The sequence below is a fragment of the Pleurodeles waltl genome, chromosome 9, assembly GCF_031143425.1.
Source record: "Pleurodeles waltl isolate 20211129_DDA chromosome 9, aPleWal1.hap1.20221129, whole genome shotgun sequence".
Taxonomy (NCBI): Eukaryota; Metazoa; Chordata; class Amphibia; order Caudata; family Salamandridae; genus Pleurodeles; species Pleurodeles waltl.
In genome coordinates this window covers 517,995,930-518,021,228 of record NC_090448.1, presented here as the reverse complement: position 1 = coordinate 518,021,228, position 25,299 = coordinate 517,995,930, and the positions used below count along the sequence as shown (strand labels likewise).

At 43.3% G+C, this 25,299-nt stretch overlaps 1 protein-coding gene across 1 annotated transcript in view; it reads left to right on the top strand.

Moving 5' to 3' along the window:
- Window positions 1-25,299, top strand: part of MNAT1 (MNAT1 component of CDK activating kinase) — a 386,226-nt gene that overhangs the window by 156,368 nt on the left and 204,559 nt on the right. Inside the window, exon 6 of the mRNA XM_069207410.1 lies at window positions 2,629-2,754. Coding sequence (XP_069063511.1) covers window positions 2,629-2,754 — 126 coding nt within the window. The remainder of the gene's footprint in view (window positions 1-2,628; window positions 2,755-25,299) is intronic.

The following is a 25,299-nucleotide window of genomic DNA, read 5'->3' as shown; positions in this document are numbered from 1 at the left end:
TCAACATCGTACGACAAGCAAGGCACACGAGAGGGGCTTCATTGACAGTAGAAAGGTAGAGGAATGCGGATTGGTTAGGGCACTAAGTGAAATAAAGCACGTTATTTTGTGAAATAACCAACACTTTTTAAGTCTTTCTAAACATTAAGATGGAAAGATAGTGTGTGTGTTTTTGTCTGTGAGTGTAAAAAGTCCTGGTTAAATCCAACAGACACCTCGTCATACCCATCTGAAAGCATCTGTACCCAACTGATCATCACAAACTACATTTATTAGGGCGGCGTAACACCCCACCACCCTTGAAGCTTTGCCTCTGGTGATCAGTACAGTAGAGCAGCCAAACATGTTTGCAGATCTCATTGCCCTATGCCTTACAGGTGAATGTTTAATGTGTTCTCTCCAGTGACTCGTCTTGTAGCTCCTGGCCTTCGTTGATTCACCACCGATTTCTATACCAGTCTACATGCACCAAACGTCATTGCTAGCAACTCTCTACCTTTCCCTTTGCCCCACCTCAGTTGGCAACATGATATCCTTCATTATTTAACATATCATCTGAATGGAGACGGCAGCCAGATAGCGCCTTCCTTCAGCCGAGAATATTGGAAAGTGTTACTTGCATCACACTCTAAATGGCCCTGTGCTCACTTAAGCTTAACCCCGTAAAACCTGAACCAACCTTCAACCTTCAAACTTCATTTACCTTTACTCCAGACACCATCACACCTTGCCCTTTAAAGTTTCTTTACCTACCCCCCCAGAGCTGCCAGGTTCCAGCACATATCAAAAACACTGTCAGTCTTTGAGACGGTCATTTTCAAAATCAACTCTTTGGTTTTCATGAGGAAGGCCATAGTTAAGGCCTATTTGAGGGACGCCCCTATTCCTATTTTCTCCCTATGACAATTATCAGCTTTGCCACACATAGACTTTTCAGTCTTTCTAGACAAGCACCTACCTTCCAAGACAAACAACCTAGCCAGTGTAAGTCAGGAGAATATGGATTGAGAACGGGAAGACTTCACATGGCACCATGAAATGTAGTTGTGACTGAGTGGAAAGTGATGCACGGGGAACCACACTTCTGTTTTGTGCAGCTATTGAAATGATAGGCCTAGCCTAACACACTCAGCTGGTAAGTTGCTCAAATTGGCAATGTTTTATCAGAATTGTTCCCAGTGGAAGAATGGGTCATGTTGCCAGATGTTGAGCGACTGCTGCAGGTGGTCTTGCTTGTTTTCCAGACATCTTAAACTGCAACGTTTTCAGGTGGAGAACAGTGGACGAAGGCTGTGATGGTTGCGGTACAGTGGCTTTCTAATTATGTAATACTATATAAGTTGCCTTGAAGTTTTCATTTATTGCAGCAACCTTCTGTTCTACTACCCCACTAATCTCTTACTCCAGCATAAGGGATTCCGCTATGTTCATGCATCATTTAAACTCTAAGGGTTTGTATCAAATTCATCTTTACTCTTTGTTTAGACTCTCTCTGTACCCAGCACACCACACCACATTTGTCCTCACCTAGCATGCTCTATTTATTGGTCTGGCTTGGATTTAAATAGACTTTGATGGGGAGACTGTAAGTGGGTTACGCTTGCTGGGACTCCATTTATTTGTTTTCTTTCTACCAGTCTCTTCCTTTGCCTTTATTTTGTATAACCCTACCTACTTTTGTATCAAGGCCCTATCCCAGTGTGTCAATAACTTTGCCATCATAATTCCATTTATTTCACTTCCTGCTTATTCACCGCTTCCCTCTTTTCCCCACCACAAAGGGATTAGGGAGCTTCGGTTTCAGAAATGAGAACTAGCACCTCTCAAGCTCTCCCTCGTCCTCCTACTCATGATGGGCTTACCTGTTTTGACTCCAAAGCACTAATTCCATTTCCCTGGGCAGCTGGAGAAAAAATAACTTAGGTGGCAGAAAGAGTGCTTGGTAGGATCTTGACTCTAAAACTGTTGATGTTGTCTTTGTTGTGCCAACTCTACTGTCAGCATTGTTGTCTTCCATTGGCTTCCCTCAGTGTTGCATGAACAAGTCAATCTCTAGGCAGCCACGTCCTCACAGCAGTGCAGACACATGGCCCAACATCAGTCCCAAAGAGTGATCCACAAGCGAATCCCTGGGATTGGGTTGCATCACTGTGCTTTGTTCAAATTCAGATTACACTGGCTTATTTTTGGAAATGTGGTGCTACTGTTAAATAAAATTCCAGAAGTTACACCATTACGTCACGCTGCGTAATCAAACTGCACTTCAAGCAATATCATAGTTTGGGAGAGCAGGACAACCAGAACATGGACAACTATTGTTCGAGGCAGTTGTGTTTTTGGAGCTATTTCTTTAACATCTTTTTCTGCTAAATTATAGCGCTACATGCAGGATTTGGATTTCACGTAATTGTGCGTAATTTTTCCCAAAATGTAATGTAATTGTGCAAAAGAAAATTACACAGATTTAGCATACCGCTAGTTTCAATTTAAAAAAACTTTTTATACCAACAAATTAGCAATGTTTTACAAACATGAATAGTGCTGTAAAACGGTCTTTTTATTTAGCCACAAAAAAGTAGAGTCATATTAATTGGCTCTCTAATTCCTTGGTTTCTCTTCCTTGTCTAGGAGAGTTCTCATCTGCCTGCTGCGCTGCTCTTAGCTCAGCACAAAGACAGATCCACGCAGTTGGAAATAAAGCTGGAGAAGCCCAGAACAATCAAACCAGTAACGTTTTCTACCGGCATCAAAATGGTAAGACACGTTTTCTTTTTGTTAATGTTGCAACAATTTTGGAAGTACATTTTTATTTGATGGTAAAAAGACAATTAAATTATGATGGGCTCAGTGTTAGACTGAGAATATTGAACTGTACAAGTCCCAGAATACTTAGTGAGGGAAGGAGGTGTGCCAATTAAAGGACAAGTGGTCATTTGTTGAGGAGTGTGCTGCCTGAAATTACAAGATTTTCTTTCTCTGCCTGAAGTTCTAGCCAAAGAGAAAGCATGTAGCCGTTTAAGAAATCAAGAAGAAATCGCTGAGGTCAAGGTGGAGAAGCGGCAGTGGTTGCTAGTAAGTTAGGGCCTAATTTAAGGTTTGACAGACCGGGTGCTCCGCTGCACGGCTCTTGGTCCGCCGGCCCTATTTGAGTTCTGTAGCCCCCCAGGTTTTTGTCGAAGGAGTAAAATTTACTCAGTCAACAGAAACCTTTCTCCAAGGAGTATGGGTCACCCAGAGATAAGCCATCTGACCGTCTCCACCCTCTTTCCAGAAGGTGGGTGGATGGATTTTTTTTTTTTTTTACTGGTGTTACCCACAGGAATATCATAGTGGTAAGGGACAGTACCACTAAAAAAAATTACCCCCACACCATGGGAGAAAACCCCTATGATGTTGAGGCCATTAGTCGTGTCTTTTCAAAAAACAAGCTCCTGCTTTGGGAGCTTGCCTTTGGAAAAGAAAACAAGTTGTAAAGGTTTGGTGTAAGCATCAGTCACCAATCGTGGACAGACAAACTTCTAAATGACTTTGTATGAACCGCTCTGACAGCGATTTATACAGACCCATAGAGTTCACCGCTAAGCCGGCACTGAACTCTAAATTTGGTGGGTGAAGTAGAAAGGAGGTTGGCAGACATAAAGTCCACCTCCATTGTGACTGCCTTCACTTTATTTGACGAAATCTAATTTAGGCCCATATTCTAGCAATACTACAGGCACTTACTGAGGTACTTTACAATTTTAGTACAAGTTCAGATGTTTTGCAGGCTGTCTCTAGCAGGTGGTACCTGCATAGGGAGTCCTTGCACAGGAACCACCCATCCAGGGTCAATCATCTATTGACTATTTTCTCCTTTAATTGAATGCAGAAGGCATGTATTTGCAGTTAAGTGTTAAAACATGAATAGGGAAAGGCTGCTGAAAAGTGTGTGAGGTTGCAGATGCCCTAGCATCAGAGCCCAGTAAGGCTGATGAGAGGTGTGGGGGCATGTGTTCATGATTGAGACCAGGACCTTGACAGCAGAACTCAAAAATGTTAATTGAATAGAGATGTGGAACAAGGGCACCTTAGACACTCCCTTGCCCGTATCAACACTCAAACCTAACTATCTGCTCTGACATAACAAATGACAGCCATCCCCTTCTGTCTCTTTGCTCCGGGAAGCCGAAAACCATTCTTCCTAATACCTACTACCTGCCCCCATGACAAAAATAAGAAGACATTGTTTTCCATGTGATAGGGAGTGTCTGAGGGGTGGGAGGTGGGAATAGTTACAATCAATGCAATTTATTTTCTTTCTTGCTCTTTATATTAAAAGACAATATCGGAAACTGTCATGGAAGCTGACTATTATACTGAATCATATGACAGACTGGAAAATTTGCCAGTGTTTTCTTCATATACATTATCATTATACAGTTGTCTACTTGGCTTCACTGTGTATCACTCCATAGTCCTGTAATGTAAGTGTGCAAGATTGTCAATAAAAATATATTTAAAAAAATAGAGATGTGGACTCTGACAATAAATGTGGTGTGGCGCTTGAGACAGATCAGTGAGCTACTTTTTGATGAGCTCCACCTCATTCATTAATTATTTCAAGTAATGAATGTGTTTGAAGGTTTTGCAACAGTACGCAAGCAATCTTGTGGTGGATTCAACATATTTTGTGCCTGTCTTTGGTGGTATACCAAGGCAGGTGGAGTTCATTATCAGTATTTTACCCACAGGTTAATAAAGATCCAGAAGAACAGTATGTCTGCTGTTGTAAGTGGCCCTGTAATCGTCCCCGTAACTCTACCCCTACTGGTAAAAGTTACCAGCGTAAATCAAGTTGGACTCTGTGATTCTACTTAGAGTTGAGGAATTACTGTGGGAATCAGAAATTCCTTGTCCAGTTCCCCTGGTAATTCATAATTTTCCTTTGTAGTTTTCCCCAGAGATTTTGGCTGCTTTTGGCAGGGAAATATTTCCAGGTCCCATATTTACTGTGAATCTCGATGGGGCCGGGAAATCATGTTACTGGTCATATCTGGGATTCTGATAATCTTAGAATGAGGGCTCTTATGGCACTAAGTGCAGTAAGAGTTTTTCTTCAAATTATGACCTGGGAAAGAATGAATCTGAGACATTAATGGTGGATGGGTAGTTCGCTCACATGTATCCATGATGTCTGTTTTGTTGTTTTTAGTGTAGCCAGAGTTAAGGTGGTTGAATAGCTCAGGAGTGAGGTTATGCCTCTGGATGTCCTGTTAATCTCTCCTCTTCGATTCTTCATGAGGGAGTCATCAAAAGGACAGGGGGTTCAACATCGAAGATTCACTCTCACCTTCAGGGGGCTTGATTGGGGCTTTGCATCTGTATGAGGGTGACCATGTGCTCTTTGACTGTAGTATTGTTACATTAAACCGCGCTCATTTCTGGAGAAATGAACCTTCTGTGAGTGAATAAGTGATAGTCTTTGATGTTTTCTTTAAAACGCTTTGGTTATGGACATAAACTGGCTAACAGTAACTCCTCTTATTTATAGGATTTAGAAGCAGCTGATGTATAATGTGAGATCTGTATACAAATAAATGATTGACTGTATTTATTTTATACTCAAAGAAATAATGTTAAGTTTACCCATTCAGAGTTGTATATTTTTTGCCATTAGATGTTCGGGTGAATCACACATACGCACAAGAGTTAGTGAACTTAAAGCATACCCAGAATGTATTCTAGCAGCACACGAGGCGAGCAATATGCATTCTCAACTTCTTTACAACTGTTAGAAGCTATATACCAAGGCTGTGAACAAACACATTTCAAAAGCCATGGGTAAAGCACAGGAACTCTGCCATTATGTGGTATCTAACAATCCAGTCCTATAATAACGTTTGATTCAAATCATACCCAGCTTCTTTCTTTGCTGCTGATACCCAGCTAAATGATCCTTCTTTTGTCTTTCTATCTAATGGGCATACGTCTAGTGATTTTTATTACTAACTAGTAGGGTTTTACTTCTTTTTAGGTAGGGAATAGTGTTGTGGTGTTTGGACTCTTAAGTGGTGAGATGCAAGGCTACCTCAGTGGCTTGGTTATGGATCCTCAGATAGAGCCGGACAGAATAAGGGAGTAATGTGATTACCACAAAGTATTCCTTTAGGACTTAAGGGGTGCAGTGCGATATTCTGCACAAACTACTTTTTTTGCTCTGCTTTCAGGCCAGTCTTTCCTGGTGGTAACTTACTGACTTTGCACAATTCAGTGTGGTGTTATTGCAAATCTCAAAAGTTGCAGCTATGTCAAAAAATGTATACCAGCTTTGTTACATCAAGTTCAGATACCAGTCAACTTTAAATAAGGATGTGTGTATGATAGTTTTGATGGCAGTGATCTTCTGAGTATAATTGCCATCACGTTGATGTGTACCCCTAACAGACTTTTTTTTTGGATTGGCAGTGAAGGTGAGCTGATAAAACACATTGTAAGTCGTCGCACTTTATTACAATTGAGATTAAAAACTAAGCACAGAATTCATATATATATATATAGATAAATAGATACACACAGCTAAAAGGAGAAACGCTGAAGCAGTAGATATTGGCAGCAGGTTCGTAGTCTCTCATGACGTGTTTCGTCCTTTGCCTTGTTCACAGGTGAACAAGATAAGTGCTTAAATCCATCATGTTACGTGACAATCATACAGAATACAAGTACCAGAATGCACCTGGATTATCAATGTTTTTCAAAGTGCTTTATAATATTTTCCATTTCTCATTGTTCAACTGTTACTGCATTAACAATTTAAATCACCGCAGTTCAATCCAATAATCACTTTTTATCCCTGTGCAAAGTGTACTTATAAAATCTTATTGTTAAGTGTGCACAGAAATCATATTATGCCAGCGTCCATTCTCGCTCATGTTTCATGTTGCCATCATTTTTAAAATGGCTTTTAAAATGCCAGGCATCCGGAATCTCGTAGAGGTGATAAATATCCCTCCAGTCTCCCTTTCTCACCTTCGCTTACAGAAGTGTCAGGAAAATCCCTTGTACTGCACGGATGCAAGTATCAAGTTCAGACATCACACATCTTTAAATAAGGATGTGTGTATGATAGTTTTGATGGCAGTGATCCTCGGAGTATAATTGCCATCACGTTGTTGTGTACCCCTGACAGTCTATTTTCTATTTTTGGAGTGGCAGTGAAGGTTAGCTGGTAAAACACACTGTAACTCGTTTATCTTTGTTGAATATGACAGATTGACAAAAGATATGCTAGCCTATATATATATATATATATATATATATATATTTATATATTTACTGAAAAAAACCAAAGGTTACAGGGACGTTATAGTTCGGTTCTGAATTTACTTGTACAAATACATAGAAATTCAGAAGATATAGTTAGTTCTTTTAAGTAACTATAGCTTGCACCCTAAGGTAACTATAACTTGCGCCCTTGCCATGCACAGTTTTCTTATCAATAATTGCATTGGAAATGTTGCAGTGATAATATCAAAGATTCCATACAAGATCTCATCAATGATATAATATGTGGAATAATGAGCTGTACATGGCGAAGGCGCGAGTTATATTTACCTTTGGGTGGGAGTTATAGTTACTTAAAAAAAAATCTAACTGCTGAATTTCTGTGGTTTTTGTACGAGTAAATTCAGAACCTAACTATAACATCCCTGTAACCTTTGTTTTTTTCAGTAAATTTCAAAGGTTTTTTAACGTAAAGCAATTTTAATTACTATACGTTATTCCAACCCCCGCTGCACCCTGCCGAAGGGGTTGGTCAGAAGGCCTGGCCTGCAGCCAGGCCTTGCAGAAAAGCCCTTATAGCCACCCAACCACGCACGTCCTTTGGCTATCGGCAGCGCAGTTGGCCACAGGGCCTGTCTCGGTCAGTGGATCTGTAAGTGGGTGCTTGAGAGGGTCTGAAAGTGGGTGTGTGGGTCTGAGGGGGGTGCATGAGTGTCTGAGTGGGTGTGTGAGTGGACGCATGAGTCTCTGAGTCCATGTATAAGTGAATGAATTGGTGTATGAATGAGTCTGTTGTTTTTCTTTCATATTTTTTCATATTCTCAAATAATTAGCGGATTCTCGTGAATATCTCGCATGGCGATGCAAAATTATAATAAACCCAAAATGTCCCCCTAAAACAGACTATATCACACCCCTGGGATCAGGGTACCCTCACCCTGACCCCTTATGCCACTTTCAGTTTGTATTTTCACCCTCGGGGACCATGTCCCATGAAATAAAATGGCGCCCGCTCCTTTGTAGTCAGGTTGTGGTCAGCCAATTGCAATGCTCCTTTTCGCAGGCATATTTGTGAAAAATTCATGAATTTCGTGAATTATTCGTGGCCAGAGATATACAAATTTATTTTCCCTTCAATATCACAAAAACTACTGAACAGATTCACACCAAATAAACATAAGCAAAAGTGTAATCTGTGTACCTACACCTAGCTTTCTGCCAAATGTGGTGCAATTCTGGCCAGTGGTTCGGCCTGTAGTCATGTCTAAAGAATCATATGAAAATTAACATGGGAAACACAACCTTTTTTGAGCCCCCTTTTTCTCAGCCCCGTCTAACGGATCACCCAGAAGCTTTCTATGCACAACAAGAATCGCCACAATACTTATTTGGAAAACGTTTGTGAAGATTCGTCAAACTGTGCCAAAGATATAGCCAAGTCACTAAACGCTTCACCTATGGAAACATGGTAACTATAACTACCTAGTGGCGACAGCCACTATGAGATATAGATAGATATATATATATATATATATATATATATATATATATATATATATATATATATATACATATATATATATTCATCATTTTACCACATAGGCGAGGAGAGAGTATGAAGAACTAGCAAAGCCAAGAAAAGCATCTGCAGAAGGATTTAGATAAGCAAACTGTTTCCAGTAGTGAGGGATTTTATGTGCTTATTTAAGAAGACGGAGCCTGTTCCGGGAGATTGGTGAGATGTAAAGTAAGTGCAGCAGGGTATCAGATTCAGGAAAAAGTTAGGGCTGAGGCACAAGGTGCTCTTTATATTTTTGGAATGATATTAGTTCAGTTGCTTTGAAATTAATAATTTCCTTTTTAGGCCTGCATTATTTCAGATAAACCTTTCATTTTCTTCAACTAATTAGTTCATTGTGTGGTGTGTTATTTGAGGTGGCTGGAGGGGGGCGTTAACAGTTCTTAAACAGATGCATTAGTTCTTCTTTGCTGACTCCAGTGCATAGGCCGAATCACTTTCTTATTTCAGAGATTTTTTTAATGCTTAAGCTGTGCCAGCAGTTTTGGTACAGTTTTATTGTGCAATTAATCCCTGTCCATAGGACTTTTTTGCTGCAGGTCTAAATCCTCCTTCTTGTTTAAATTAAGGATGTAATACAAACACGCACTGACAACACCAATATGTCAAGCTTTAACACAAACTGCACTTAAAATGATGATGAAACTGCCATTGTAGAAGTACCTCAGCACAGACTTGCACTATATTGTGGCTCACCTCGTTCTGTAACTTGCTGTGTGGGCACACACATCTTCCTGCTTGTTAACATTAGCCGCTGTAAGTAGAGCTAAGGGGTGTAGCGCTCTCTGAGCTCTGCTTGCGGACAATGAATTGCCATGGCCTTCCAAAGGGTCACACCATACCAAGTGTACACATTTCAGGCTAATCATCAGAATGGCAGGACTGAAGTACTTGGTACTAGAGAGCGGTACTGTTGGCCCCCCAGGGACACTTGAATGGAAGAGGAATACTACTGCAATGGGGTGACATTTGTGACATCAGATGAGCACTAAGGTGAAAGAGAAGTAGCCCCTGGGAGCCATGGTAACACCCAAGGGGCGTAGCTACATGAACTCTGGAATAGCGGTACACCCTGAATTCCTGAGTGGTTCCTTCTTCACAGCCTCCCCTCTGCCTGGAGACGGAGCTCAGAAACCTCTGAGACTAGTGTCATTGCGGAGACACAAAGTGCCAATCACCAAGAACTACAACTCTCTCTGAAGTGCCAAAGATAGGATGGTGGTGGTTCATTCTTCTTCAAAACGGTAGCCTGAACCTTATAGAGAATGCAAAGCCTCAAGGTAGAAGCTAAGCTGGAGGACTGAAGTGGACACCGTTGCCCTGCATTCAGTCTGGATGCAACAAACTGTGCATTTGAGGGTCAGAAAGAATCCGACACTGACACGACATGGAGGAGGGATATCATTACCTCCCTCCCACCAAAAATGTCTTGGCCTGGGAAGGCAATGTGGACGTGACGGAGGTGACTCTGAGGTGGGGCAGCTGAATGAGCGACTCTAGGAGAGATGAGCTATCCTCTGTCACCTTGAGGATCTTGCCCTGCTCTCATATAAGTATGAGAGTTGACCTCCGCACCATGAGCAAGACCCATTGAGACCCTGGGCGCTGCATCTGCAGAGCAAATTATTCACCGTCTCTCCTCGACTTTTATCAGCTGAGAAGTAAAGGAGGAAGAAAATCTGTCCAGCCTGGTGAAATGGGAGTGGATCCATAATAAGCTGCATAAGAAAAATGCACGTGAAACTAGTTTGCATGAAGCAGTGGACGATGGTATTCGAAGCCAAGCTGGAAAACGTTAACTGCAGTTTGCACTGAGAGAAAGGTAAATTCTGCTCAGTGACTAATTGAAGAAACTGAACATGCAACTGAAAACTGAGTCAGCATCAACTACCATGTTCCAAACATGCACACTGACATCAATTGTCCACCAAATAAAGTACTTAGAGCAGTAGTTCTTAAACTTTTGATTTCTGTGGACCCCACTTAATCATTACTGGAATCTAGGGACCCCCACTTAATAATTATTGGAATTCAGGGACCTTCACTGAGTCATTATTGGAATTTGGGGACCTTGGATTAAAAAATTTCAATAATTTGAACTGCAAAACAATACACAAAAATACCGAAACAATCATTCACCAAACACAAAACCATGATGAAGTATTGAATTTACATACAAATGTAAAAATTCAATTGAGGCCACTGCTATATTTTGTTTGATGCACCTCGCCTGCTTCCACTAATCAATATGAAGATACCAACTTAATTTTTTGCCTCCAGTTTCAAATTCCTTCACTTTTACAGAACGTTTTATAATTTTAATATTATAGTTTGCGATTGTAGTTGCATACAGCTTACTAATCTGTTAATATTATTTAATTTTAAACCCCCCTCAAGTACACAGGCACATGCAGATCTCCATGACATCTCAGGAATCGTAGTGCATAAACATTCACATTCACTTTGACACTTTTTCCCTGGATGAGACAGAACTACTAATATTGTTCTACTTGAGGAGTAAGGCGTACTAGCAGAATTAAAGAGCAGTAACTAAATAAGTCTTGCTGATTTGGGGTATTGTAGACAGATTTTGACATAGTCCACAATGGGAGTGACAGCTTTTTTTGTTAATGTTTATCATTGTTGGCAAGAATCGTTCACAATCTCTTTCAGACTATGCATGTCCATGGTGTGAAGAGGGCGTTTTTATGGTGTTGGGAATTGGTTGGGCTCATCCAAACATTACTGAAAGATGTTGGTATCCCTCTTGAGGTGAAGTGAAAGAAGGACTTTTGATTGCTGTACTACCCTGGAGGAAAACGTGATTAGTATCAACCCCCTCCTTTTTTTAATCTCACCCTGGGGAGCCACCCTACTTCTGAAAGAAACGGCACCTTCCTCACACATTGTGTAAGAGTGGTGGGCAAAGACATCCTTGGAAACTTGACTGACTTGGACAAAGAGAAAGGGAGGGATGTGAAAGAATATGAAATGGTACTCAAACATTAAATTTACATTGCCTTTCTAGGGTAAGTACCATCTTTGTACTCTATCCTTTTGAGAAGAGAATTAATCAACCAGAGAAATCTTTGGAGGAATTTATTGCGGCACTCAGGAATCTAGTTGCAACATGTATATTTGGAGCTTTGTCTTATTAAAAGATTAGAGACCAATTTGTTTATGTTGTACATCAGACAATATCTAAGAAGAACTATGGCGAAAAGATGAGCCTGCTCTTTATGACATGATTCCCATTACTAAGAATGTGGGACATAGGCACTTGTGTGTGGATTTGTTGAAGAGAGAGGGAGGAAGAAATCCATTTGTGAGAGCATGTTACAGAGAAAACGAATCCAAAGGTTCCCAGCTTGTTTAGTGGCTCTTGGTACATTTGTGGTATGCAAGGTCACTTTGCTACTTACAAGTTGCTGTCTCTGATTTAAAGCTAATTGCAATCGATGTGGGAATAGGCCACTAGGTATCAACACAATATGTAAAATGTGGTGCTACGTAGTGGCATATGGAGCAAGAGTGATGTCTATCAAGTATATGATGAGATCCTGCAGATTATTCCAGTGAAAAGTTAGTGCCAGGTTGCTCTCTTGGGTCTGGCTTCTAATTATTTTTCAGGTATTTTGCATATAGGAAGCACACTTCACTGGTGTAATCATCCTATTGGTGGTTCTGTACTGATGAGACTGGTAGAACCAGTACCATTTCGTTGAGGGAATGACAAAATGTGCAAGAAGACCTCTATTGAATATTAATGAATATTATCACACATATATTTTTAAGTTGCAGTTGCCAAGGTTCATCATAGCAGCTACGAATTAGGATGGTCTTGCCATACACTCTACAAGCACTGAAAATATTTGTTTATATTACTTCATTTATATAGTGTCAGCCTATAGTCCAGCTCTGTACTGTTTGACTGTATTGTACTATTAACTAAAAGCACTTTCATTCGCAAGACATTTTTGACTTAAGGAGAGGTTAGGCGCGCTTTATATACTTATACATCTGTTTGTCCCTCGCATTTTGCTTTATAATTAAGTATGCGTGCTCTCTGAATGTTCAGATTCTGATTTAAATCTTGTTATTTGTGTTTTTCCTCAATAATGGGTATCCCAGCATGTTGAGTTACCTTCATGTGGAAAGTTGAATAGTTTGCTCCTTTGAAATACATTCTTAACATCCTTTGGTATGATTAGGCTGTTACACAACTTCGGGTAGACATGCGCTTCTCTAAAGCCGGAAGTCTCAGCTTTTGTTTGAAGTGCAAGGCAGATACAGCATAATTCAAAGCAATCATTCATAAATCACTTTATCCCTACCAACCCACAGACTAATGTCTGAACAGCTAATTAGTAGTAGGATTATAATGCAACTACTATAAGGCAAAGTTCCTAAAGAAAACTCGACAACATTTTTTTGACTATCTGGATTCGTTTAAGTCCTTTCTCAAGAAGTTTTATTAAGGGCCAAGAGCTGCCCAAGCATGTAACACAGGTCCTGCAGCCCATGTGAGGCCGAGGTGGCATCTCTAAGGAGCCCTGTGTGTCAGGTTCTAAGGGCCAGATGTATCAAAGGGATTTACCCATTTTGTGTCTATGGGAAAATGTGTTTATAAATATGGCCCTAAGTTCTCTTCCTTTGGATGTACGTCTTGGTAGCCAACAGTCTAATTCAGTAGGTGGTGGGCTCTGTGTCTGTCAGTGCACTAGTACAGACGTTCAAGAACAAAGACACATAGAACTCTTCCACTAATTTGGTGCTGTTTTCCTTCACGACTGCCCCACTTTCAATATAGTGTCTATGCATTTCTGTGAAGTATGGGAGTCTCAGGGGACATAACCACATTTTGGAGGGAGCCACTGCCATTTAAGGTTACACCACTGGTGCTGCATCCTAATGGGTCTAGTAGTGGGTCTAGATTCTGTTAGCAGTTGAGACTCCTATTAGCGTATCCAATGCCCAGGGAGATTTTATGGATATCTGTGTAGGTTGTGTGTGTTGAGTAGCCATGCACTTGTTGTGATTAAGGTATGTGATCAGTGAAGATGAGTAGGTGCTGCCATTTTTATTTATTTTTTCAGGTGCATACAATTAATTTTGGTCAACTTTTATACATTATGTACAAGTTATGCATAGTTAATTAAAGTTCCTTAGATGTGGTACTTTGTACTTTAGATGGGTTACCTTACTCTCACAATTTTCATTGGATCATGTGACTTTCTGTGAAAAGATGATGCAACATCAAACTATTCATAACAAAACAATTCTTAACGATATGCACAGAAAATCATCACGGGGTGGTCAGTTATGTGGTAGTGTAATTTCTGGGGAGTATGAACTAATATGAAGTCTTCTTAAATAGACATGACCAGTAAGTTAGATTATTTTTGGATGAATTGGATATTTATTGTGTGTTAGTGAAAGGGGTGTGGTGTGCACTATGGTGTGTAGCAAGGCAATGGTTATTGATCCTATGTTGTTTAGTTTTGCTGTACATGATGTTTCTAGTGCCTTTTTCCTAAAGTTGAGCCCAAGAAGCCCACTGGAGCAACGTATTATCTTTAATAGATGTTGTCGTATAATTATTCATTAACCATTTTATCTGAATGGTGCCATATCGCAAGCAGGGGAGGTATTGAAGCCTCATCTCCTAGTTTTAGATATTAGTAGGGCTAGATTAAGAAATATGGCTGCAGATTTGCAGAATTTGGAATGCTTAAATAGCCCCAGGTAAAAACTTTGTAGATTCCCAGTAGGTTTCTGCCCTACAGAGCCTGTTGGTGTACTACTGAATTGCTTTTAGCAGAGTGGGAGACAATTCCAGATCATATGTTTAAAATCTGCCTGTACCTCTCAACGTATGGATCATTCCAAACTAGTTCCTGGTGAAAACTTACTAAGTTTATAGGGAGTGGAAAATTTTTTTTTAGTAGATTGAACAGGGTACATTGACATTTAGCATTTCAGGAGACTTTGTGAGAGTATCGAAACCTAATTTAGTTTTATGTTTCCTTGAGGTTGATTATTGATATTCCTGTATGTGTCAGAATAGCTTTATTAAGCCAGTAGCTCTGCCTTTTTTCCAGACCCCAGGGCTTTCAGGGCTTGCATCACTGCATGTGTCGAGGGCTCCTTGTATGTCATTGCACGTAATGCATTTTGGATGAGTGTGATCAGAGCTTCAGAAAGATATTGGTGTGCCCCCTTTCTCTCTATATATTGTGATAAACTCCATCTCTCCCTGCATGCCCCATTGCTCTCTGCATGACCTTTTCTGAGTATGAATCTACACACTGAGTATTCACCATCTGTCTTCAAGATGTGCCTAATTTCTCCCTGAGTACCTCATAATCTCAGTGCTCACATATTTTTCGCACTATTCTGACCTTTACTCAGGGCTCCATTGTTCTTGGTGCGCCTGTAGAACCGTACCCCATCTCCCTACCTTTCCCACCTACCTTGACATTCCTGCGTACCTCTTCTCTTAATTAGACCCATTTTCCTGATTGCTCCATATTACTTTCTTCCTCATCTCTCTGATTCCATTGTTCTCACTGCCTTTACCGTGCACACAAACTCTTTGAGTACCGCTCCTCGTTAGAGACCTCAGCTCTCTTTGGGCTGCACTTGTCTCTAGCCCTCACCAACCTTTGTCTTGCCTCCCAATGCGTCACACCCCCTCAATGCATGTTATCTCTCCATGAGCCACCAAATGTCGGTGTACAATTTATGTCTGCATGTGATCTCTGCACCACTTTTCATCACCCCCATTTTTGTGCATCCTCTCTCCTCTGAAAACAACTCATGCTGTGCACACTTTCCCTATGCCCCTTCTTGTTTTGTCTCTCTCCCCCTGTCTTTAGCAGTCTCTTGGTCTCTTTTTCTCTTTCTATCTGGACCATCCCTCTACATGCCCCATCTCTCACTGTAATAGTTTTCTGGCACTCCACTTCTCCCTCTCATCCTGCTATCTCCTTAACAAACAGGCACTGTCCCGGCTTCTCCATCACTTTAGCAGCTGTTCACAGAAGGAGGGAGGTTGAATAGTCTCATTGGTTTAAGTACAGTTGACTTAACCTCTGTTTTGCACAGGCCAAACTCAAGGCTCAATGACTGGAGTTTTAGGGATGCTAAAAACTAGTGCAGGTGTTATTTTAGGGCAATACTGTGTAACTGCCTAGGGAGCCACCACCAACAGATAATGGATTGGCCCTGAAAGTATCAATTATTACCTCATTTTCAGAGGAGGAATCGGTGACAAATTGCTTTGCCTTTGAGACTAACAATGTATCTGTTCACCTTGCAGGAATTCACAATTAAGGTGCAGTAAAATTAAAGATGAAAAGCAAAAGAGGGACCGTCTTCAGATATGCCAAATGGTACACCCCCAACATAGTCCTGATACAAGACACCCTCTTCATGTGAACTATTTGAAGTTAAGTATCAGGGTACATCCCATAGAGCGACTCCATCTCTCTTCCTAAATGGATCACCTCCTTGGGGTTAAGGGACTTGTGGCGTTTGGGACACATGGGAGAATGGAATTTTTTCTTAGTACCCAGCTTCACCTTGATCACACTGACCCATTGATTTATTTTCATTCTGGCGACCGAGTGCACTATCTAATCACTTTCTGGTTAAGATGACTCTTAGCTGCCCCCGTAAGTGCCCTTATGCTACTTGGCACCTAAACACTTGGTGCCTGCTAGGCAATGAGTCCTCTAATTATCTCAGAGAAGAAATCACAACTTAATTTGAGGTACATCTACAAACAAAATTATCGGCGCTTATATTACGGGAGATGTTTAAGACACTAGCTCAGGGGAACACAATATCTTTCTGATGGATACACCTACCTGTGGATTCCTCACCAAAAGAATTCTCCCCTCGCGCTAGCCCTCGACTGAAATTTCTTCTAGCTCTGCACGTCGACGATGACGTCACAAACGCCCGACTCCACGCGACGCCACATGACGTCATCTAGGCAATAAGAAGCCCTCGTCGACGTGCAGACGTCAGTTCCCTTTTTTCTGTGCCCGAATAACGGTTAATTCTTCGAGTCTCACAGGGAGCTACTGTTTCCAACGGACGGTTACGATGTCGCAGCCTAGAAAATCCGGCTTTAAACCTTGTAGCCAGTGCGGGGGTCGGATGTCGGTTACCGACCCCCACGAGAACTGCCTCTGGTGCCTTAGTTCCGACCATGAGGTCGAGGCATGCGGTTCGTGTCAAGAGGGAGGCAAAGTTATTCTTGGCCCGGTCCAAGAAGAAGAAGGAGAGGCGTCATAGGAGGGATTCTTCATCGAGATCTTCGAGGTCTCATCATCATCATAGTGGCTCTCGGCGCCGTCATGGATCTCGGCGCCGATCAAGCAAGGGACGGTCCAGATCTAGATAGGCTTCTCCGTCGGCTCGGCGTCAGCCGACGTGGGAGATAAGCCCGACCAACACCCCTCCACCTCCGGCGACCCCGACGTCACCTGGGTCGGTCTTTGAGGTCCAGCCTCCCCAGAGGCCTGAGGGTTCTCCTGGCCAGGAGTTACCTGGACCCTCTTCGGCAGCTTTGCCGGCGCCGGTGCAGCAGCAACAGTACCCGGCTTTCCCGACTCCGGGATCAGATACTGCCGCGTTTTTGAACGCTATGTATAACATCTTTGCTTCCATGACGCCGGGTGGAAGTCATGCAGGTCCGTCTGGCCCTTTGGCCTATGATTTGGGTGTTCCGGCGTCTTACAGGTCGGCGCCGTTCACCCCATTTTTGTCTGCTGCATCTGAAGCGGCGCCGATGCCGTTGGATTCGCCTCGGATCCGATCGACGTCCAAGAACACTTAGGAGCCGGAGCCTCTGGCTTCGGACGAATCCGAGGTTCGGCGCCGACGAAGATCTTCGGCGTCGGCCGACGCCTTGTCGACTCCAGGCTTGGAGTCAAGACTTAGGTCAAGACGTCTGGCACTTCGTCTCTTGGAGGAGGAGGAGTACGCGAGGCAACACCTGGAGGAAGGAAAAGTTGTAGAGCCCTCAGGTGACTTCCAGGGACTGGACTCAGCTAGTGGTCTTGACACTACCCCGGAATGGGATCTGGCTTCCCCTGGAGAGGTCACGGAGGAAGCTGCTTCTTTCCATAAAGTCATCCGTAAGGCTGCAGACTTTTTGGATATTCCCCTTCCTACCGCTGAGGTCAAGAGAAATTTATTGACAGAAGTCCTCCATCCAACGTCTGCTTCTGCTGAGCCTCTTCTACCATTCAATGAGGCTCTGCTGGACCCTATTAAGGATATCTGGCTGAAACCTGTATCCACCGCTGCGGTCAACAGAGCGGTGGCTCGGCGGTACAGGACGGCGCCTGGGGATCCGGTGTTTCTTTCCAGGCAACCAACTCCGGAGAGCCTAGTGGTCCAAGCTTTGTGTTCCTCCAGATCCTCTCCTGGCTCGTTTCCTGGGGCCCCTGCGGACAGAGAGTCAAAAAAGATGGACCATACTGCTAAAAAGACATTTTCATCTTGCAGTATGGCCCTAAAATCATCCAATGCCACATGCATACTGGGGTGTTAAATCCATGCGCTTATGGAAGAGGCGAAGAACCCCAGGAGATGCTGCAACTATTAGCGGATGCTCAGGCGGCTGCGACGCAAGTGATCCAGTCTGGATTGGACACTTCGGACTCGGGGGCTAGGGCTATGGGCACGACCATAGTCTCTAGGAGGCAGTCTTGGCTTTGATCATCAGGCTTCTCGACGGACGTGCAGGCCACACTCCTTGATCTTCCGTTTGATGGGGAAAAGCTCTTCGGCACAAAGGCTGACTCTGCCCTGGAACGTTTTAAAGAAAGCAGAGCGACTGCTAGGTCTTTGGGACTCCAGTCGTCGGCCTCATCCTCCTTCAGAGGCTTTCGGAGATTTAAGGGATTTGTACGTGGTTCCTTTCGAGGGAGATTACAAGGACCGCAACAATCTGCTTCTACCCTGCCGTACAGATCCTTCAGGGGCAGGGGCAGAGTCCGTACGAGAGGAGCCACCTTGCAGCACTCTGCCTCTTCCTCGGGAGGGGTGCAGCAAGGAAAGCAGCCGTAGTCCTCCTCCACTCCCTGTCCATTCGTCTCCGGTAGGGGGGAGACTTGCCCATTTTCTTCCGATGTGGGAGGTTATAACATCGGACTCCTGGGTCATCGACATGGTGAAGAAGGGGTACGCTCTTCCCTTTCGGGAATTCCCTCCTACCTTCCCTCCCCGCCCATCCTTCTGTTCGGAAGATCATCTTCTCCTGTTACAGCAGGAGATATTATCTCTATTAAAAAAAGGTGCGATAGAGTTGGTTCCCGAGCAAGAGAGGGGTCAGGGGTGTTATTCAAGATACTTCCTGATTCCCAGAAAGGATGGTCGTCTGAGACCGATTTTGGACTTGAGGATTTTGAATTGGTTCCTCAAACAGGAAAAATTCAAAATGCTGAGCCCCTCACAGGTTCTTTTGGCATTGAACGAAGGAGACTGGATGGTGTCGGTCGATTTGCAGGACGCGTATTTTCATATACCGATCCTCAAATCGCACAGGAAGTATCTCCGGTTTGTAGTAGGATCGCAGCATTATCAGAATGCGGTCCTTCCTTTTGGTCTTACTTCAGCACCTCGAGTCTTCACGAAGGTGATGGCGGTGGTAGCAGCAGAGCTCAGAAAAGGGGGATAGCTGTGTTTCCCTATCTGGACGATTGGTTGATCTAGGCCAAAACCCCGGAGCTCGTGCGGTGCCATCTCCAGTCGACGACTCAATTGTTGTACTACCTTGGTTTTTCAATCAATGTACCCAAATCTCACCTGGAGCCCTCAACGCCTCCTGGTTATAGGGGCAGTATTGGACACGACATTGAATCGGGCCTTTCCTCCGCCCCAACGCGTTCAGGACATCCAGGCTTTGATTCCAATGTTTCAAAATGGAGCGGTAGTTCCAGTCCTCAAGGTTCTTCGTCTGCTCGGTCTGTTTGCTTCTTGCATACTGTTGGTCACTCATGCACGCTGGCACATGAGGGCTCTCCAGTGGTGCGTCCGCAAGCAGTGGTTTCAGCACAAAGGGGATCTTGAAGATTAAATAAAGATCTCCAGAGACACTGCAGTGGATCTTCAATGGTGGGCAGCGGTCGACAACCTGACTCAAGGAAGGCCGTTCTCGCTGCCTCCTCCAGTGGCCACGGTGGTAACGGATGCTTCCACTCTAGGGTGGGGAGCTCATCTCGGGGGCCTGGAGATCAAAGGCCTTTGGTCTCCAGGGGAACAGAGATTACACATCAATCTGTTAGAGTTGCGGGCAGTACGTCTGGCACTCAGGGCCTTCCTCCCTTCCATTCGCGGTCAGTCAGTCCAAGTTCTAACGGACAAAACGACTGCGATGTGGTATATAAACAAACAGGGAGGAGTGGGGTCGTATCTTCTCTGCAGAGAAGCTCTGCGTCTCTGGTCTTGGCTTCAAGACCACAAGATCTGCTTGATTGCACTTCACTTGGCCGGAGTCCTGAATGTGCGTGCAGACATTCTCAGTCGACGCAGTTCGGTCGACCACGAGTGGCGTCTTCATCCAGATCTGGTTCTGGGTATCTTCAGGATGTGGGGATATCCGCAAATAGATCTGTTTGCCACTCAAGAGAATGCGCAGTGCCCGCTATTTTGCAGCCTCCAGTATCCGGTGCAAGGAGCTTTGGGGGATGCGTTTCAGATGACCTGGAAAGGTCAGTTACTTTACGCGTTTCCCCCCATACCCTTGATTCCTCGAGTTCTCAGGAAGATCCGCCAAGACCGAGCCCAAGTCATCCTAATAGCTCCGGATTGGCCGAGAAGGGTATGGTATTCGGACCTACTCCAACTCTCTCAGTGCCCTCCGCTCCGTCTCCCTTGCAGGGTGGACCTCCTCTCACAGTCGCAGGGGCAGATTCTACACCCCCACCTCCAGAGCCTGCATCTTCATGCCTGGAGATTGAACGGGGCAATCTGAGTTCCTTTTCTCTCCATCCAGATGTGGTGGAAGTTATTTTATCGGCCAGGCGACACTCCACCAAGTCAATCTATGCAAATCGTTGGGCTAAGTTTACAAGCTGGTGTGGAGAGAATAGTTTAGATCCTTTAAGAGCTGGTTTATCTGACATTTTGTCATTTGTGCTCTATTTGGCACAGAAAGGTTTTTCAATTGCCACTGTTAAGGGTTATCTGTCTGCACTATCTGCTTTTCTGTGCCTTCCTGATCAACCGTCCTTCTTTAAATCACCAATTGTTTTAAAGTTTCTAAAGGGACTCACTAATAAGTATCCGCCCACGCCATTCGTTATGCCTCAGTGGGACCTTAACTTAGTTTTAACTTTTCTTATGGGGGCCCCATTTGAACCTATGCACTCTTGTTCTTTACGGTTCCTAGTATTTAAAACTGTTTTCCTGGTGGCCATAACATCTGCCAGAAGGGTTAGCAAGCTGCAGGCTCTCACTGTGGAAACCCCATACCTTTCCATCTTTAAGGACAAAGTGGTGTTGAGGACCAAGGCGGCTTTCCTACCGAAGGTTGTTACACCCTTTCACCTGGGGCAGTCAATTACTCTCTCTTCCTTTTACCCTCCACCTCATCCGTCCAAGGAGGAAGGGAGGCTCCACCTGCTGGATTCGCGAAGAGCACAGAGCTTCGTCGTCGCCAGGACGAAAGAGATCAGACAGGATGAACAGCTCTTCGTTGGATACGTGGGGAAGAGGAAAGGTAGAGCGGTCCACAAGAGAACGCTATCCAGGTGGGTCATTCTATGTATTAAGATCTGCTATTCTTTGGCGAAGAGAGATCCACCTGTGGGGCTTCGTGCCCATTCCACCAGGGCCAAAGCAGCTTCATCGGCTTTGGCTAGAGGTGTTCCTGTGGCTGACATCTGCAGGGCAGCGACCGGGGCATCCCTCCATACTTTTGCCAAACATTACTGTTTGGACTCTGAGGTCAGGAGGGATGGCCATTTTGCTCCCTCTGTGCTGCAAGATTTCTTGGTTTGACCATTTGGGCACCCGCCACCAGAGGTTAGACTGCTTGGGGACTCTATTCTTTTGGTGAGGAATCCACAGGTAGGTGTATCCATCAGAAGAATAAGTTACTTACCTTCGATAACGCTTTTTCTGGTGGATACAGTAACTACCTGTGGATTCCTCCCGGTCCCACCCACCTCCCCGTTGCCTGACTGGTCAAACCAGGATCTCTTTGGGTGCGCATCCTTGGACTTGTATATATATGTATATAATATTTCTTGCATATAGTTGTGTTCATACTTTTCCTTTACAAATTAAGATAGTGAAAAGGATATTTCGAACTGGAATTGTTTATATATATATATATATATATATATATATATATATATATATATATATATATTTACTTATTATTGTCTCAAATTGAGCTCTCATAACTGTGGTTTTTATTGAGTTTTATATTAAATGTTTCGTTTTCACCTATTCTGGATGAATATGTACTTTTTAGGTTGAATCTGTTCGCCTCTATGGCACGTAAAAAATGGTGTTAACTGACGTCTGCACGTCGACGAGGGCTTCTTATTGCCTGAATGACGTCATGTGGCGTCGCGTGGAGTCGGGTGTTTGTGACGTCGACGTGCAGAGTTAGAAGAAATTTCCATTGAGGGCTAGCGCGAGGGGAGAATTCTTTTGGTGAGGAATCCACAGGTAGTTACTGTATCCACCAGAAAAAGCGTTACCGAAGGTAAGTAACTTATTCTTCCCAACTAGCTGAGTTAGGGAGAGTAGTCTTGTATCTTGAATACAAAATTGGCAACTTACAGCAGCATTTGGCATTAAAACATAACAACATATACTTCCAATTAGAAGTTGCTGGACTATCCCTTTAACAAGGATTTTCAATGCCCCTAGACAGACCTGGGCAACGTCCCAATACAGAATGTTCAAGACAGGTGATGAGTCTGGGAGATTATTGTACTGACTGGCAAGCTGCGAAATGGAGGCAAGAACCTGGCAAGACTGGTTAAAATGCTTTGTGACTCTCTCAAAATAGCAGACACATTTGCAAATTATTGTAAACAGCCACGCACTTTGTGACCGGAAAGCAGAAATAAAAACCCCATAATAAATCACCTTGAAGCTGAACAAATGGCCCCCATGCCAGAGGATCTCCCTGAGGTGATATCATTGTCATACCGAGGTCGGGTGAGGCCCGTGGTGAATGTTCCTCTCACCTGCTGATATCGCTTATTAACACTGAAACTAAAAACCTTGCCATGATCCTGGCCAACAGGCATAACAGCGTGATTAGAACTCTAATCCACCAATTCAGTGCAAGTGAAATACTTCTGAGGCGCAGATGTCCGATTAGGATGGCAGCCACCCACTCTGTTGATGATTCTACTCTACTACTCCACTCGACTAAGGGCTGTTACCACAGAGGGCAGAACCCTACCTCTATTCAGCCTAATTAAAGGGTAACAACTCTTCATCTATTCTGACTGATAGGATCGTTCATTGGGAGGCTCCAAAATGTTTACTTTTGTTTTTAGAATTTCTGATCAGATGTACACCAGTTCGAACATGCATTGGTTGGTGGAAAACGCACCAACTAAAGATTAACTTATAAAATCACACTTTTATAAAATAGGTATCCAAAATTTCGATATTTTTAATAGAATAAGGCTAGCTTGAAGCCAGTTATTTTCTAACTGCCTATCAAATCAAGACTGTGTAAGAAATGCTACTTATTCCAAAACATGATATTTGTGTAAAAAAACACAAACCAACTTTGGTAAAGCGGTAAAGGTTCCAACATTGTGGGAAAACCACTCTCTGGGAGTATGTTGTTCGACAGAAGTATATTGTATCTCTGGGTTTGCAGTGTACTTTTCTATGTTGTATTGTGCTTACTTACAATTTTCCTCACAGGGTACCAGTATAACTACTTGTAGTGTTGAGATGTCCTTGCAACTGAAATGAATGATATTGAGGAAAGATCAAACCGTTTAACTCTCAGCTGATGCCCCAAAAAAGGATATGAACATACCATCAAGGGTACAGAAAAAGCCCCATGGGACTCATAGGTCCATCCTAGTGGGTTGAGTGCTCTCTTTCATCTCTTTTCCTTGCAGATCTTGCATTCCTGCAAAGGGCAGCCTAGTACTGAGGCCATGACCCTGCTGCCTTTCTGGCTGAGACTTTTGCATACAATTTCTGCAAGTCCCTTGTCCAGATTATTACCCACAGTGACTGACTCCTAGCGTGCATATACCTCCCTCAGTGTGAGGCGCATGGCCTTACAGCACCAAGAAGGTTCAGCTCATAGGGAAAGTTCTAGTTATTGCAGGCCTTCCCTCTGGCTCTGCTTCAGAAAGATCTGGTTCTACAGTGATTGAGGAGCTATGCTGGAGGCAGCACTACCACTTAGCACACCACTCCATTGCACTGGCAAACCCTGCACATAAGAAGGCAACAGATGAAAGCTATGGTTTCCAGCCTCATCCTGGTGACCTGGCCAAAAATAACTAGTGCCTCCATGAACAGTTGGGAAGTGCTGCCGGTTGAACCAATTGTCTGAGGCTGGGCCCATGCATTATTCCAAACGAGCCTTGGGCAGTTCCTTACATACTGCAGTTAACAAGTGCTGATGCAGTTTGCATTAGATTTATGCTGTAGCTTCCCAGAGCCCAGGTCAAAGCATTTAATCATATCCATTGAAAAGATCTTCGAAGAGGAAACAGGCTGCAAGCAGTTAATTGTTGTACCTCCTAAAAAATAAACCATTAAAATTTAACGTAGATCTGGACATTGGTACTTGCATATTACACAGACAAAGCCATCAGGTGCAGCTTAATTTCCTTAGAAAATAATTAGTGAAGTTGCCTGCTACCCCATTTGCCCCCACGTATAAAACATTCCTTAAATCTACAAAGATTTGGCAAATGTTAATAACCTGTAGAAAATGCACTATTACCACTGCTTATCCTAACTCCTGTGTGCGACCCATGCTCAGCAAACCAGCATCCCTCAAAGTCGTGTGATTTTTTTTTTTTTTTTTCTTTCTTTTTTTCCATGGTTATACCCTCAGCACCTCTTTCAACAATTGCCATGCTTTCTAAGGTACACTCATGTGCCAGCGTATTCTGGCATCACATAGTATTTTAGGCACTGTTTTTATACAGTGCTAGCAGAGTTAGGCTGATGTTTGAAAAATTTCATTGGGGAGGGAGCAGAAAAACTGGGATGGGGATACCTATATACTTGGAGAAGGAGCTGGGCCTTCATCTCAAGAAGGGCTTCATTAGGTCAAGTGGTGTGAAAGTACCAGTTGGTTAGGCAGTACATAATGTTGCTGATCATGTCCTTATGAACATGGTAAAGGGTTCAAATTGGAAATCAGGTATTCACTGTGACTTGTTTTGTGTGGACGAACTCTGATATCCCCTTTTTTAAGAAATGCTTAGCCA